The sequence below is a fragment of the Corvus cornix genome, chromosome 23, assembly GCF_000738735.6.
Source record: "Corvus cornix cornix isolate S_Up_H32 chromosome 23, ASM73873v5, whole genome shotgun sequence".
In the NCBI taxonomy this organism is placed as follows: Eukaryota; Metazoa; Chordata; class Aves; order Passeriformes; family Corvidae; genus Corvus; species Corvus cornix.
This window is the reverse complement of record NC_046352.1, coordinates 7,369,513-7,385,665: the sequence shown is the minus strand read 5'-3', so window position 1 is coordinate 7,385,665 and position 16,153 is coordinate 7,369,513. Positions and strand designations below refer to the sequence as shown.

Here is a 16,153-nt window from a genome sequence, read left to right as displayed (position 1 = left end):
AAAGAATCTCTAGTGTATTTACAATATTCAGGGATCAAGACTTTCTCCTGTATTTTGAAAAGAGTATTTTGGAATACTGAAGTCATGTTAGAAAAATTAACAGTAGGAAAGCAAGAAATATTTTGAAAATTGCTGTGTTACCATAGTTAAGGGACAAAACACCTTAGGTACCACTCCATTTTTTCACAGACTAAAGATGATCACAAAACATTGCAGGGTATTGACCATGGTAACACCCAGTGCTTAATAACTTAAAAGAAGTTATTAAAAATTTATCTTAATGCTAAGAGCGTGACTTCTGCTACTCCTGTAAAATTTTCCTCTTGACTCAAGTTCCAACTTTTGGGAAGTCATGAGATGTGTAAAAACAGGCCAGATCATGCCAAAAAGTTTGGAAAACAATTTGCACAAAATGAATAGTGAGTAATCCTTTTACAAATGTGTTAGAAGCAGAAAAGCCCTCCACTGGAACTAAGAAATTACTGGAGAGAGATATTTGCAGGGAAAAGCAGCACTGCTGGTCTGTGGGCCTTATTCACTACAGAGGAACTTCTCCAAGTTCCTGAGCAGGAATCCTGTTTGAGGAAGGCTTGTGAGAGGATCTCTTCCAGTGAGGATAGCAGAGACTATGGAACAGCTGATATCAACCCAGTGCTCAGCAGAACTGCAAACTGCAGTGTGCAGCCTCTTAATTAGCCATTTTTCCTCAAATAGCCTCCCAAATTATAAGGAATTTTTTTGTTAATCATTCCTATTCATTATAGTTGTAGGATTTCCCCTTTAATTTGCTATCTGTGAGGAACTGTGAAGCTCAGTAGTGCAACTCTAGACAGATACCCAAATAGATGTCTAATTATGGAATGTAAAATGGTGTGGAGATGCTATGTATGACCTAGATCTAGGCATGGAACAGTAAAATTATTTATTAACTCCTGCCTCTGTGCTACAAAGTAGGACTTCTGTTGGTAAAACAGTTCTTTTCTAGTATGAATTGGCCTACTAACATATCACAGACAGTTCTTCCTGCTTGATTTTTGAACTGTAACTGTCCTGTAAATACGCTTTTTTGTGTATATGTGGCCAGTGTAGTCCGTGGTAGTGTCTTATATTGGTGAAGATGGATTGGATCATTAAATGTTGGAGATAATAAACCTTGTAACATGACAAAATACTGCTGTAGCTTTTATGGAAACATGAAATATGATGACAAAAAGACGATGCTGGCTGATGTTGCCAGATTCATGCATCTTTGTGCTACCTTGGTGCATTTCCACTTATTTGAAATGGTGTGAGAATTTCAAACAGATTGTATTACACCTTAAGGAACACCAGAAGGCAACGTTCAGTGTGGCTAGGGTAGTCCTGCCAAAGTTTAATTAATTAGGGGATTTCATCTCCTGACAGTATTTGGTAGCAAACACACACCTGGAAAACACCTCTTTTGTATTGCTTAATATGATGTGTTGTATTGTTTGTTTAAATACAGCTGCAGCTCTGGTTGGATAACCCAAAGATTCAGCTGACGTTTGAAGCAACTATCCAACAATTAGAAGCACCTTATAATAGTAAGTCAAGGTTTTCATTGCCAAAACTGTACTGTATGTATCATTGCTTTTTTCCTTCATTCTTGATTGGGGAGAAGCTGCTTCAGATGAGTCCTTTGTTAGTGGAGCTCCATGAGTGGTCGTGTACCGACTGGGGTGTTGCATTATATTTATGGTTCAGATTTGTTAGAGTTCATTTGTCTGGTAAAGAGATACCACTAGCAGGATTCATAAAAGCAGCTGAAAAGATGGATTGTTACAGTAGGGTTAATTCATGTGCAGCTTTTAAGGTTTGCTACAGCTTCTTGGTGGTTTTTAGCTGTGAAACATTATTAATCATATGTTTTTTGGGAGGCATTAAGAAGTTGCATAAGACTTCAACTGGATGTGATGTAAGAAGGCAGTAAAAGAGTGAGGAGTTACTGCTTGCAAATGGAGACCATTCCACACTTCTCAAACAAGATCCTAATAACCTGGAAAAAGGTGGAGGGGAGCCATAAAAAAAAAAGTTGAAGATGAAAATAGTGGTGAAATGAATGCAAATACACTGTCAGGGATTGCAAAATAGTGAATTATTGTGCTTTTAAAAAGAAAAATGAGAATTCAGTACTACAGTAAGAATTTGCATAATGCTGGCAAATCACATCACAGTTCTGTGTCACGATCTTGGGATTTTGCAGTCAGTTTCAGGAAAGGTGTTCTTCTGCACTAGATTATAAGCATGTAATGTCCTGTACAGCTTTTCCGGCAGGATTCAAAACTGCAGTACAGCATGGGTGTTTTTCAGAAAATTAGCCTCAGGCATCCTCAGGAAGATGAGGAGGGCTGCAGAGCTGTAGGAAGGGATGTGTTTAGTGGGACTTGACTGGATTGCTGCTGTGAATATGCCCTCAGTACATATATGCTGCTGAGCATGCAGAATAATTTTGAAACTTTACATATTCTTTCAGGTGACACAGTGCTCGTTCATAGGGTTCACAGCTACCTGGAGCGTCATGGGCTGATCAACTTTGGGATCTACAAAAGAGTGAAGCCCCTTCCAAGTAAGGAACTTGGACATTGTTTCTAATTGAAGTTTTGTTTTACTGTTCCGTGATTTCTTAGGACAGCTTTTGAGTGCTCTTTTTTAGAATTGCAGTGCTAAGAAAATGGAAGAAGGCTGGAAAGCTATCTGGCTATTGATGTTAATGTGTTTTATTTTGGCATAGAGAAGCCATGTATTTACATAAATCGCTTTGAGAGGAAAAACGTTGGCAAATCTTCTGTAGATAATTCTAAATGTAGACTGTCGCTTTTTAATGAGTTATCTTGGTTCCTCATTTGAATAACAAAAGTCAGAAACACAATATTGTTCTTAGATCTGTTACATGCTTATGTGTTTCTTGAGTTTTGCAAGTGAACTTCTCTACCCTTTCTACATTTTAGTCTGCTGGGATGAAAAAAATAAAACTATGATACTTTGTCCACAGTAATTAATATAAATGGCTTTCTTCTTCAGACAGTTGTCTGGAAGCATTTTTTCTCCTGTTTTCTTCCTTGTTCCAGATGTACTGCTAGTGTATTTTCCTTGTACGTGTCTTATTAAGAAAAATTATCAAGCGTTACTTTCAGAATTACTTCAGTTTTCTTTTTGTTAAAGAGTTTGTTCTGTCAGAACTACTCACGAAAAGGAAGCTGCTTTTTGTTCTTGGTATCTCTTAAACCCAACTTTAACGTGACTGCAATTTAGTACTGCACATATAAAGGACCACTGTAGGTGATTTTCTTCTTTCCTTAGCCAAGAAGACAGGAAAGGTGATCATTATTGGTTCTGGAGTCTCTGGGTTGGCAGCAGCTCGCCAGTTGCAGAGTTTTGGAATGGATGTCACAGTTCTGGAAGCCAGAGTAAGAATTTATGTGCTATTTTACTTCTATACGGCACCTTAACCAGTAACCCTATTCAGTACTAGAACAGGGCTGTGTCCCAGCAGCATGCTCAGGGTGGGTAAGCGTTTGTGGTGTTCCCGGCAGTCAGGATGGATTGCTGATACTGAACCTGTCTCACAAGGAACTGAGTGGATCTGTTCTTGCTGGGAGCTGGCTGATGCTTTCTCAGGTGTGGGCTGGATAGTCAGGGGCTAGTGTTGTGTGCTTACACCAGGAACTGCTTAGAATGACCTTCTTTCATGGTTAGAAATTGGTTTCACCAGAAAGCAGAATGCAAGTCCATTTTTTGAGAACTTGCTTGTTAAATATAATCATGGCTTGGAGCTGCCGCACAACATCAGGTGGGATTTTAAGCCTGGATTAATTCTTTATTACTGTGTGCTGAACAGAGACTTCAAAATTAGTGCTACATTTTGTGGTATGTGAACTAGCTGCTTGTTTGTTCAGGAATAAGGTATTCTTCATATTCAACCCAAAGCGGAATCTCTCCTTTTTTTTTTAATTGAAGTTTTTTTCATATAATCTACTCAGTTGAGAATAGCTTGATACATATTATTTTAAATTCATTGACCAATTGGACCTTATCTTATGTTTTACTCCCTGGCTTTGTTTTGTTTGTATGTTTGCTTCTGACACTTTTCTAGCACAGTTTAAGATAATCTGCTTTAATTTTTTTGTTAGAATAGCGTTTCAGGCTCTTAATTTTGCTACTGCTCTTGCTGCTGTTTCCCAGGTTCCACACCACTGCAGCAGTGCAACAGTCTAATGGTTTAGGAGACTCTTGCTCACCTGAATATATTGGGTTTTCTTATTGTTTGCTTGGTTGGGTTTTGGGGTTGGTTAGGGTATTTCTGCAGCTGGAATTAATTAGCTGTAACCTGGCTTTTGTTCTGTGCATCATGATTATAACTAGTATGTACAGCTGGCAAGAGGCTATTTTAAAATAATGCACAATATTTTTCAGCAATTATTCTCTAGGCTTCTCTTGAGTAGGCTGTATTTTTTTGGTTTTAAGGCTGCTTGGTGTTTTTTTGCATTATTCTGTAATTCAGGTGATAGTTGTTTCTTTGCTTCCACTGATTTTCTGTAGCTTTCAGACTATTAGTTTACATGCTTCTGAACTGCTGGCTTAATTATTAAAAATCAAACTTTGCATTTTTATGTGAATTGATCGCTGGCTGGGATCTTTGCCTAATTGTAACCAGTATTTTTCTCTGATACTGTCCTGCTAATTGGATGAGAATAGGGAAAGGTGACTTTTTTTTTTTTATGAAGTTTGCAGTGGTAGGGAAGTAATTGTCATCTTTAGTAATCTCTGACAATAATGAAAAGTTTTTTTTGTGCGTCTAAAATGGACTGCTGATTCATGGTTATCTTCTTGATAGCACAGCTGAATTATTTCCTATATAGCTGTTGGCTTTAGTGGTAGGAGGCAGGGGTGTTGCCTGGAATAGAACACAAAACTTTTCCAAAGAGTGTTAAAATGATAACATAAAATCAAATCTTTAACTGAAAGGCCTTCAAGGTGCACAATATGCACACATGGTACAGTATTTCCACAATTTTATAAGGTTAGTTGATTAGTATACCTAGCAAATTAGTATACCTAGCAAATCTAGAAGAGTAGTTGGTTAGGTAATTTTCCCCCAGGCTCTGCCCTGTTGAAGCCCTTCCTCCTGATCTTTTAGCCCTGCACTTTATTGTGTCTGTGATATATGGTGCAAAACAAAGTGTCCTTGCTAGACTAAAGGGAAGACTAAACAGAATTTCAAGAATGTATTATTAAGAGTTTGTTAAACTGTGGGAGAGGGCAGGAAAAGTACTAGAAGTTATAACTAAAGTTACAAATATATGAAAAATATATAAAAAGCTAAAAATCTTTAGGCCTCAGGGGGAGGAGGAAATCTAATACATAATTAAATTTGTCCATGGACAATGAAGGGATTGGCTTCGGAATCACAGTGGATCCTACTGTAGAAATACTTTAATCTGCCCAAATCAGATTAGGCATCTTTTTTTCTATTTCTTTCCTTTTTTCTTCTCCTTTTTAAAATGCAACTTAAACATTTTATTCCTTAACTTAGGCAAATTAAGTGTGATTGAGTTCATTTGCAGAGGTTTTTGGCAAAGTGTATGTTCGGTTTATTGAACCTTCATTTAAGAGAATACTGGCACCGTGTTTTGTAGAAGTTTCAGTGATTATATTTCAGTGAGATGTCTTACTGAATGTAACTGGAGGTTAATATTTTGTGCTTTTAAAAGGACCGAGTAGGAGGAAGAGTTGCTACCTTTCGCAAAGGGAACTACGTTGCAGATCTAGGAGCAATGGTGGTAACAGGACTTGGTGAGTTTTTCAAAATCAAAAGGACCGGGGAGGAAAATTGAGGGGCATAATGCTCTAACTGTGAAACCTTAATGCAATTTCCTTTCATGGCCAAAACAATTGGGTATTTTTAACTCTTAAAAAGTGTGTGTTCTCATTCAACCTTTTTGGCAGTTAGTAGTTTTCATAAATAGCAAAGCTATATGATGGGAGAGACCCTAAAGAGACAGAATGTGTTCTTTCAATTTACAGGGGAAAACAAGGGAGGAGGGGAAATGCCATTTTAAAGAAAGAGCCATTCTAAAGAGAAGGACCTTCTTCAGAGTTTAAATCTCAAAAGTACTTTCTCCAAGTGATTTCAAAAATAGTTGTAAAAATAATGGCAAACAAGCCAAATTTCTTCCTATTTATTACTGTTTCATGGGATGGCATCAGTTACTGACGTGGTTACTCTGCTAAGAAGATGGGCAGGTGTTGAGTGTGGAATATCCTTCAGCAATGTAGTGAAATGATGAAATATTGTAAAACCTATAATAAATCCCTTTTTTTACTGGCTGCCTTAATTTTGTGTCTCTCGTGATTAGTCTTATTAAATTGCATACAGAAACTGGTTCCAGACAACTGAATTTGCAGAGTCATGGAAGAACAATGACTAGTGAAAGACTATCATATTTTTATGTTTAATTATAGAATCATAGAATCTTAAGGGTTGGAAGGGACTCCTTGTCCTATCAATACTGTTTCTGACAAGGAGTCCCTCTCTGGCTTCCCTGTAGGACCCCTTCAGATACTGGAAAGTTGCTTTGAAGTCTCCACATAACCTTCTCTTCTCCAGGCAGAACAGTCCCAGCTTTCTCAGCCTGTCTTTGTAGGGGAAAGTGTTCCACTCCTCTTATCAACTTTTTGGCCTCCTCTGGACTTGCTCCAACAGTTCCATTTCCTTTTTATGTTGGAGATGCCAGAGCTGTGTGCAGCACTCTGGGTGGGGTCCCACGGGACCAGAGTAGAGGGGGAGAACTCCCTCCTTTGACCTGCTGGCCATGCCCCTTCTGATGCAGCCCATTGGTTTCTGGGCTGGGAGCACTCAGTGCCAGCTCATGGTGAGTTTTTCATCAACCACCACCCCCAAGTTTTTCTCTGTAGGGCTGCTCAATCACTTCTCCACCCAATCTATAGGTGTGAGTGAGATTGCTGCAACCCAGGTGCAGGACCTTGTACTTTGCTTTGTTGAACTTCATGAGGTTTGCATCGGCCACCTCTCCAGCCTGTCCAGGTCCCTCTGGATGGCATCCCTTTTCCCCAGTGTGTCCACTGCCAGCCCCCTCAGGACCTGCAGATGAGTCTCATCAGGTCTCATGGATTTGTGGACATTCAGGTTCCTAAGATGGTCTCAAACCTCAGCCATGAATGATCACTTGTTCGTGATAGGTGTTTCCTTTCCAAAACAATCTACCCTTTGTCTTGAATGAGGCAGCATATGCTATGAAGAAAGAAAGAAAGATTTGTGTAGGGATGGAGATGGTTTGAAAGGCATCTTTCGTATTTCTGAATCTGGAAGAGAAGAGGGAAGGATACTGAAGGAGTTGATCTTGTGGGTTTGAGAAGGCAAAAGACTGAAGTAATGGGATCTTTTCTGGTTTTAATACTAAACCGTGAAAGAACTATAATTTTTAGTAGGTTGTTGAACTAGAAACATGAACTTATTTAGACCTACTTTAAAACTCTGTTCTGCTTTTTCAGTCACCTCTCTAAAGACAGGAAGGTGGCTGAACTTCCCCCTCTATTTTGAACAAACACACTGCATTTGCTTGAGTTGCAGAATCAGAGAACATTGGGAAGCTAGTCCTGAAAAACTTTTCCCAAAGTTAATTTTGTGGAGTAAGCCTGTATTGCCTTTGCTCTATACCATTTCCCACTTGTGTCCGTTCTTTTCCTTTCCTGTGCTGTCCTCAGTTTGATATTTAGGGATTTGGGATGCTTAAAGTTGGTGCTTTCTGCCTTTCTTGTTGTTCTACATGGAGTCTCCTCAATTGTTTTCTAATTTTAGTTATACAGCTTCCAGGTACAGTTGCTGTCTGGGGTTCATCTTCACAACTTGTATTCACTAGTGTCACTTGTTGGAGTTCCACTAAGTTTTTAGGAACTGAATTATTTTGGTTTCATTTCCATGTCACTATGCTTGGACTATAGCTCCTGTTACTGTGCAGCTTTGAGAGCTTTCCATGACTTTTCAAACACTCTGCTTGCAGATGTGTTTACAGCTATAAACTCTCAATCATAGTAAGATTGCTGCCACTCTAGGGCTCTGCTTGTATAATCACCCTATAATCGTCCTGTCCTTGAAGTTTTGATGGGCAGATTTTTTTTCCATGTCCTCATTGCAGGAATCACTGTGAGGTGCAGACCTTTGGCAGTGTTACACTAGGTCACTGGAATGCATTCACTGAAGTTGGTGTTTTAGTCTCTGAAATTGCTTTAAATGTGGAGTTTTTTTGTTTAATTGCAGACAAATTTTACAGGAGTCTCTGTTAACTATATAAAATCTTTTCCAGGAGGAAATCCCATGGCTGTGGTCAGCAAACAAGTTAATATGGAATTGGCAAAGATCAAACAAAAATGTCCACTTTATGAAGCGAATGGACAAGCTGTAAGTCTGATACTGTTTCCATGATCCTTCTAAAAAAGAAGTGATATCTCAAGTATGTTTGTTGCCAGCCTATTGGTCTAGCATCAGATGGCTTTCAGAGAGAGGGAAGAAGGAAAGTGTCTGTCCCTTTTTAGGCATTTTAGTAATATTGTAGCATACCTGCACATATTCCTCTAAAACCTGCTCTTTCCATGTGAGTTTTTACCTCTGCATTTCAGAGGTTTGTGGAAACCAAGTTCCTGTTTGTTTTTCCCAAATTCATTACTGCTTTTCCTTAGACGGTCATCTGTCTTGCTCTTTGAAACAATTATCTGCTGTGCTGGCACTCTAGCTTCTGTTCTTGCTGGTACTCCTTTTCCCCAAAACAAATCATTCTGGCTGCTGTACTTTGCTGCTGGTTTTTAAAGGATTGACTAACCAATGCTAACTGGTTGAATGCATACAACAGCTCTGCAATAATAATCTAGAGCTGCAATTCACAAACCTAATTGGCTTTGTTTCTCTCTGCTCTAGTGTCGAGTGCTATTAGAGATAGAAATGATAGATCCTAGTTTAACACTGAATCTCACACATGTATTGACTAAAAGTCCTACCTGATGGATCTTAAACCGTGGTACAAAGAGTAACTTCTGAAAGAAGATAGGTGAGGATACTGGGCTTCTTGCTAGAGGCCTGGAATAGTGATCCTTGGCTCAAACTTGTTTGTAACCTGGCAGCTGCAGCTCCTCTTAGCGCATGAGTCAATAGGATGCTGTAATAAACTCAGGAAAAATTACCAAGGCATTGTAGACAATTCTACAGTAGACAGTCTGCTCCCATGTTGTGAAGCCAGTCCTGCATGTAATGTGTTAGCCTCTGCACTGCTATGTTTCTCCTCTCCCATCTGGGAGCTCCTCAAAACCTTCCCACTTTGTTTTGACAAAATTCATGGTCCTTGACAGCAGGCAAGTTGTAGCTTTTAAATTAACAAATTTCCCAGCCATGCTAGGAAGTATCAAAGATCCCTTGGAAAAGAATATACACGAGGTAATAATTCAGACACCTGAAGCAGGGAATGCATCTAGAAGTCTAGGAGCAAGTGACAATTGGATGTCCTTCATATCTTGGCTGCTATCTTGACTACTTTTCACATCTACACAAGTGTCTTTTCCTTAGTTAACTGTTACTGCCAGTCTGTCTTTTGCTCCACTCTGCATTTTACTGAAGGGCAAAGTACAGGTTCTGCGCTGAGTGTCCGTCCTCATTGTTGAGCTTTGCAGTGAGGGTATAAATCTCTTCTTGCTACTCACAACTGTATGATGAACTCAGAATGAGCAGTTCAGTACATTCAATTACTACAGCTGTGGTTATTATTGTAGTCTTTGCCATGGTGTTACCTAATAAAGAAAGCCTTCTCAATGAAGAAGTGAAGATGGAATCAAATTCCCTGCATCTAGGACAGACAGTTAATGATTGCAAATTTCAGATCCTTCATTTGTGTTGAGTTGGTTTCCTTCAAAAATTTAGAAGTTCTGAGTAGTTTTTGGGAAGCTCTGCTGCCTGTACATCTGCCAAAGTTTCTGCATGAGACACAGATACCAGCTTTGAAGAGTTGTGCAATGTGAATATAAAAATGTTATTTCTCTTCCTTTTCTTCATTCTAACTTCACATTGCAGGGAAGCGTGCATTTGTAATACCATCTTCAATTTCTTTTCCACCAGAATCCTTAGATCCTTTTCATCCTGATACCCAGGAGTCAGTCCTTAGTCTGTCCTGATGCATGGGGCTATTCCATTGCAGTTTCAAAGTTTAGCCTTTGAATTTTATCAGGTTTTTGTTAGCACATTCCCCCAACTTGTTGAGAATATACTGAGGAGAAGAGATTGGGGAGGCCTGAGAGCAAATGTTGCCCATAAAGACTGGGGCAAAAATGAATTTTGTGCTTTAACCTTTTCTCTATCCATTACCATTAGGTTCAGCAGCAGTCTGTAGGCTTGGTCTTCAGCCACCACTGCACATGGAGAGAGGGCCATTTCTCAGCCTTTCACGTGCAGCGTCTCAGTTTCAGCCTTGGCTGACTTCTGGTTTGCCTAATGCCACCTCTGCATGCTTGGGCAGTGCTACTTCACTTACCACAGATGGATTGTGGTGCAATCATAGATGCTTACGCTGGAGCTTGGAAGACACTGCTTAAATGATAAAAGTGATTGCCATTGGTTTCTTGAAACAGGAGATCTAATTTTAGTCAGGGGAGCTATCCTACACTTCCTTCATCTAGAGAAGAACTTTGAAATCTAATCATTCTGTGGAGCCTACCCTGTGTGGACTCTGTGGAGCATCTCTGTTTAGCCTTAAGGCAGTGCTTAGTAGTAGCAAGTCCTGTTTCCCACAGAGACCACTACTGGGGACGTATACCAGATCATGGCCCACACAGACAGGGCTTTGACTTAAGCCAGAAGCTGCAGCATCACTCTGTCCATCACCAGGGTCTTCTCTTCAGAGGCAGAATCACTTATCCATGGATAGACTGTATGAAAGTGTACTAGAAACAAAGTCATTTGGATCAGGCCTTTTAATTTCCAGCTCTTCTGTTTTCATAATTAAAAAAACCAAAAGGTCACAGTAGTGTGGACCCATGCTGTTAAAGTAGGTCCTGGTGTTCAGATGTGGTACTAGAATGCCAAAGTTAAGTCAGCAGTGGGTGTATCATGGGTATGCGACAAAAGAGTTTACATTTAGGAACTGCCATTTGAAGCTTCCCTTATGCCTCTGCTATGCTCAGTAGCCTTGTTGAAGGTTTCTGCTGGTACACATAGGAAAATAGTCTCATAATTGTGAAATACGTGTTCTACCTAGAATCACACCCACATGTTTTTGGACACAACAGGTTCAAGTTATATTGTTACATAGCTATGGAGTTACATAATTGTTATCAAATATTGACTGGCAGCAACTACCAGAGAGGAGCGGCGTCTTAAGTACAGATCTGGCTGAAGAGGAAGTTTCAGCTTTAATCTTGAAGGGGAGCAGTATTAAATCAGAGTGATCAATATGATTGCATTGGGGCAGATACTCAATTTTTCACAAATGAGCAGAAATGTAAACATGCATCTATATCTTGAAATTGTAGATTGGACAAGACTGAAGATAAGTGTAGGGATAGCTTGAAATACCCTCATAATCTTTAGATATGTGCTCCAGTCATCTTATAATCTGTGTCTTTTATAGTGCTGTTGCATACAATATTCCAACCTCTGAACTTACAGTATTGCAAAACTTTAATAATGTTTTAAAACCACATGATTTTGAGAAATAAGTGGTGGACTTAATACACAATATAGTTGTGTCAAAAAAGAGATCATTCATTTTTGAGACCTCATAACTTTGAATGATAAGAGAATTGAACGAATAATTAAGAAAGTAGGAGAACCTTGCATGGATTGCAGAGTTGGTGAGTAGCATCAGCAGTCTTTGGCTGCCAGGGGGTGGGGGAGTTACCTTCATTCTTAAAATTCTGTCAGAGATGCATCAGAAATAGGGAGATTGATTTCATGGTGCCTTAAGTCTCCAGTGAGATGCTGCCTGCAGAACAGTACAGGGCTTCTAAGACATTTCACTGCAAAAATAGTGGGAGAATCAACATCTTAGTACAGGCTGGTAGACAAGTTGGCTTATAACACTTACGGTATATACCCAGAGATGAAATACAGCTGTTAATTGTGAACTTCAGTGTTTCAGTCTGGGAAAATGCCAGAGAAGAAAGACCTACAGAGTTTGAAGGTAACCACTGGCACAAGAATGAGTGGCCAGCTGCAAAGTCAAAGAGGAGTTGTAATTAGACGATGAGATACTTGCCACTTAACGCGGGGTATCCTTTGAGTTAGGGTTGAATAATAATTGGAAAAGAGCCATCTGATCAAGTCATAGGGATAGGCTTAGCACTGTTAACAACACCTCTCAAGTTATTTTCGTTCTGTTTAGCAGCCATCCAAGAGCTTTCCCTGTCTTTCTGAAGCAAATAGTTTTTTCTTTTCCTCATGATGATTTTTTCCCTTACACGCATCAGTGTTTCTCTCTCTTCTTTGTTTAACCCATGCGTGGCTTAACAGATGTAAGGTTTGCTCATTCCAGCACTTGAGCTCTCATCATGTAACAGGTATTTTCATACTGGCAGCACTCACTATTTAATTATTTAGTGAGATGATAATCACTATTTAACTGAGTATCATCAGTACAGTAAAATACTACCATTCCGTACATGTCCTGCAGTGTTTCTGCCTTCATCCTAGAAAAGCTGGATTGTTAGTTCTTAGTCACAGTGATCATTCCAGAAGATAAATTACTGCCTGTCTACTTCGCTGAACTATGCCAAGCCTTCTAAAGCCTTGTGATTGTGTAGAGCCATCCTTCTGTCAGAGCCTTTTGGCAAGCTTCTCTAGCTTTGATGAACACACCTTCCTTTTCGGTACGGAAATCTTAGGAGCCCATAAAGCAGTTTGGTTTTCTCTTGCAAGAGGAGTCTGTGATCGTGGTTTGACAGCTCTTCTTGTGCCCATCCTGGCAAAGTGTGACATTGTGTTGTACAGACCTTGGCGTCTGACCATTTGAGAGAGCTAAAGGTATTAAAATTTTTTTTGCAAGGGCTATTCTCAGCAACTGTATTATTTATGAATAGGTTAAGAACAATGTTTGTTCTTTTGTCTCCTAGGTTCCCAAAGAGAAAGATGAAATGGTGGAGCAAGAATTTAATCGTTTGCTGGAAGCCACATCCTATCTCAGTCATCAGCTGGATTTTAATGTTCTCAATAATAAGCCTGTCTCTCTAGGTCAGGCTCTGGAGGTTGTCATACAGTAAGTGACTTCTCTCTTTTTGGTAGACCTTCCCATTTTGTGGATGAATTTCCAAAAGATACCTGAAACAATTGTGGTGTTCCTATAGGTAAGCAGCTGCTTACTCTCTTAAAACAGCTGCTTGATCTCACAGATAGTTAAAAGTAGCAAACCTCTCTTCTTGAAAGTTTCCTGGAAATCATTGCTACAGTGACTCAGTGCGATTGGTGTGCATATAGCGCACTAACGCTACTTGAAAGCTAATGGCAATTGTAATGGCCTTTAATAGCAGGTAACTTCAGACTCATATTTTATCTGGTCACATATCCCTTATGTACAGAAACTTGCATTCATTTTCTAATTGCCATACAAGAATTTACTAAAATATCCCATGATGTGATTTTATTGCATTCCATTAATTAGATTGTGATAATAAGTTTTCTCATTAACACTGATGCCTTTTCCTGGTCTTAAAATCAAGAGTCATGCACAGTTAGAAGGGGAAAAGGGATTTTACCTTGGTATTTATTTTAAGGATCCTTAGGTGCACATGTCCAGGTCATATGCATTGAAATGCACCCCACTGAGAGTGCCCCAAAAGATCGGGTATAACATTATAGGTTTTACTAATTAGCAGATCTATCAAAGATTCCCCAATGAGAGGCTCAAGTGAGCCCCCCTCCCCAAGAAACCTTCCCCTGAATGGTTCTATCTTGGTTTACAGAATGTGTTCTGGAGAGGACCTTGGGGTCTGGGACACACTGATCCCTGGCTACGAAGCTTCTGAAATGTTCAGTCTCTTAGCTTGACAGACAAGTCCAAGAATGTAGGCAAAAGCACTAAGAATACAGAAGTTGCAAAAAGGTATAACGGGTATAAAAGAAAAGGCAAAAAATCTTCATGACATCAACACAAGGATTTTATGTTGAGCTGACTCTCACTTCTCACCTTTTCCAGATTGCAGGAGAAGCATGTGAAGGATGAGCAGATTGAGCACTGGAAAAAAATTGTGAAAACACAGGAGGAATTGAAAGATCTTCTTAACAAGGTCAGATGGTGACATTTAGAACAAGATGATGAGCATTGTGTTCCTCAGAAAGTGGCAAAATGCACAAAAATGTCCAAAGAAAAATACCAGAAAGTTGCTATTAATGCTGTTCTTAAAATAGCTCTTTGCTTAAGACCTACTTAGAAACCCTGTTAGGACAAAGGTGTCTCCTGCTTGAGGAGGAGAAAAATTGATTAGGCAGAAAACCCTAAAACATAATACAGGAAAAGAAGAGGACAGACATGATGATTAACGGTGATGTTTCATTGGTTCCCTTAGAGATGCTGATATTGGCTGAGGCTTTTGGGGAGCTATTTAAAAATGTTTACTGTCTTCACATCTGATTTGTAGTACAGAAACAGTGGATTAGGCCTACTTCCATTATTTTTGCTCATGGTAAACGACATCTTTACTTTTCTATGGAAGTTTCTCAAATTAAAAACATTTGTGAACAGCTCTCAAATTATTTGGAACATAGTAAGAAATCAGTGATGTTGGGTTTCAGCCAACAGTTTTTGTTGTTTGAGGATTGGTGGTATTTACTCTGGTTTCTTGGAGGTAGAATTGCATATAAGTGATACCTGCCAAAACCAGGAAATCTCTTTAGTGTAATGGCATAGTTTGAGGTGAATATCCAGTTTACACAGTAACTTGTTGAAATCTGCTTTTCCTCATTTTTTTTCTTCTTTCTTTCTTCTTTTTCCTGCTCTATCTTAAAAGATGGTGAATTTAAAGGAGAAGATTAAAGAACTTCATCAGCAGTATAAGGAAGCATCAGAAGTGAAGCCACCTCGGGATATTACAGCAGAGTTCCTTGTGAAAAGCAAGCACAGAGATCTGACTGCACTTTGCAAGGTAAAGGATGACATACATATAGTATGTTAGTCTGTTTTCTCAGGATTTCAGCAGCCAGATAAAATTAGCCAATGTAAATGTTTTCCACATCTCTCGCTGTGATCCAGTGCTTTCAAGAGAATGTGATTGACAGTAACTGTGGGTTGTAACACTCATAGGTCCTTTGAGAACTTTTAGCTAGAGAGTACTAAGCTCAGTTTTACGTAAGTCTGCTGGCTCGTGTCAGACAGCATGTAATGTTTTGAAGATGAATTTTTATGTCAGATTTGGTCTTTAATACAGCTGAATTTCACAAGAGTCTAGAAATAAAATCTGCATTTGAAGAGAGATACCTTTTCTCTAAGATAAATAAAGGTGGTTTCTTGAATAAAGACTTCTTTGTATCCAAAGATTATCATGTATAGAGCTCTGTCTTGACAAGCAGAGTTACTTCCCTTCTCTGGGAATATCTTAATGTAGAGATGTGCCTTAAAAAGGAAACCGTAAAAACTGTTGTATCTATGATGGTGACGGACCTGGATGCTAACCCAGGTCAGGTAGAACCAAGAATCATTTTTCAGCTACTTGCTCAACAGAGGATGTATACCTTTATTTGGAAGCTCTGTGTGTGTGTGTGTATGTGTATGTATGTATACAAAAGTAGCGGCTCTTCTATTTTGTAACCAGTGAACAGCTTTGTGCTCCTGTTGCTTTTATTGGACACTCCAAATTATTGTGCCTTGAGGGAAGAATGGCTGTTGCCTTTATACCTAGTTTTACTTATATTTTTTAAAATCAGGAAGAAGCTTGAATTAGATCATGTCTTTGCTTTTTATGTATGATTTATTCTGCTTTGGAAATTTCCATGTTCAATATTAGCTATAAACTTTAAAGAGAGAAAAGAATAGAATAAACAGTTTGTGGAATATGAAGCTCTCAGTACCATAGGAACCCTTAAAATATCAGGAGTGTAATGGACCCTTATGTTCTTCAGTTCCAAGTGTCTAAATTCCTGAAATAT

At 39.1% G+C, this 16,153-nt stretch overlaps 1 protein-coding gene across 2 annotated transcripts in view; it reads left to right on the top strand.

Annotated features, from left to right (window-relative positions):
- KDM1A (lysine demethylase 1A) overlaps positions 1–16,153 on the top strand; it is a 44,810-nt gene that overhangs the window by 12,141 nt on the left and 16,516 nt on the right. For both annotated transcript variants that reach the window (XM_039564647.1, XM_039564646.1), the window contains 8 exons: positions 1,487–1,565; positions 2,495–2,587; positions 3,322–3,428; positions 5,733–5,814; positions 8,346–8,440; positions 13,129–13,271; positions 14,208–14,298; positions 15,019–15,153. In XM_039564647.1, the coding sequence (XP_039420581.1) occupies positions 1,487–1,565; positions 2,495–2,587; positions 3,322–3,428; positions 5,733–5,814; positions 8,346–8,440; positions 13,129–13,271; positions 14,208–14,298; positions 15,019–15,153 (825 nt within the window). The remainder of the gene's footprint in view (positions 1–1,486; positions 1,566–2,494; positions 2,588–3,321; positions 3,429–5,732; positions 5,815–8,345; positions 8,441–13,128; positions 13,272–14,207; positions 14,299–15,018; positions 15,154–16,153) is intronic.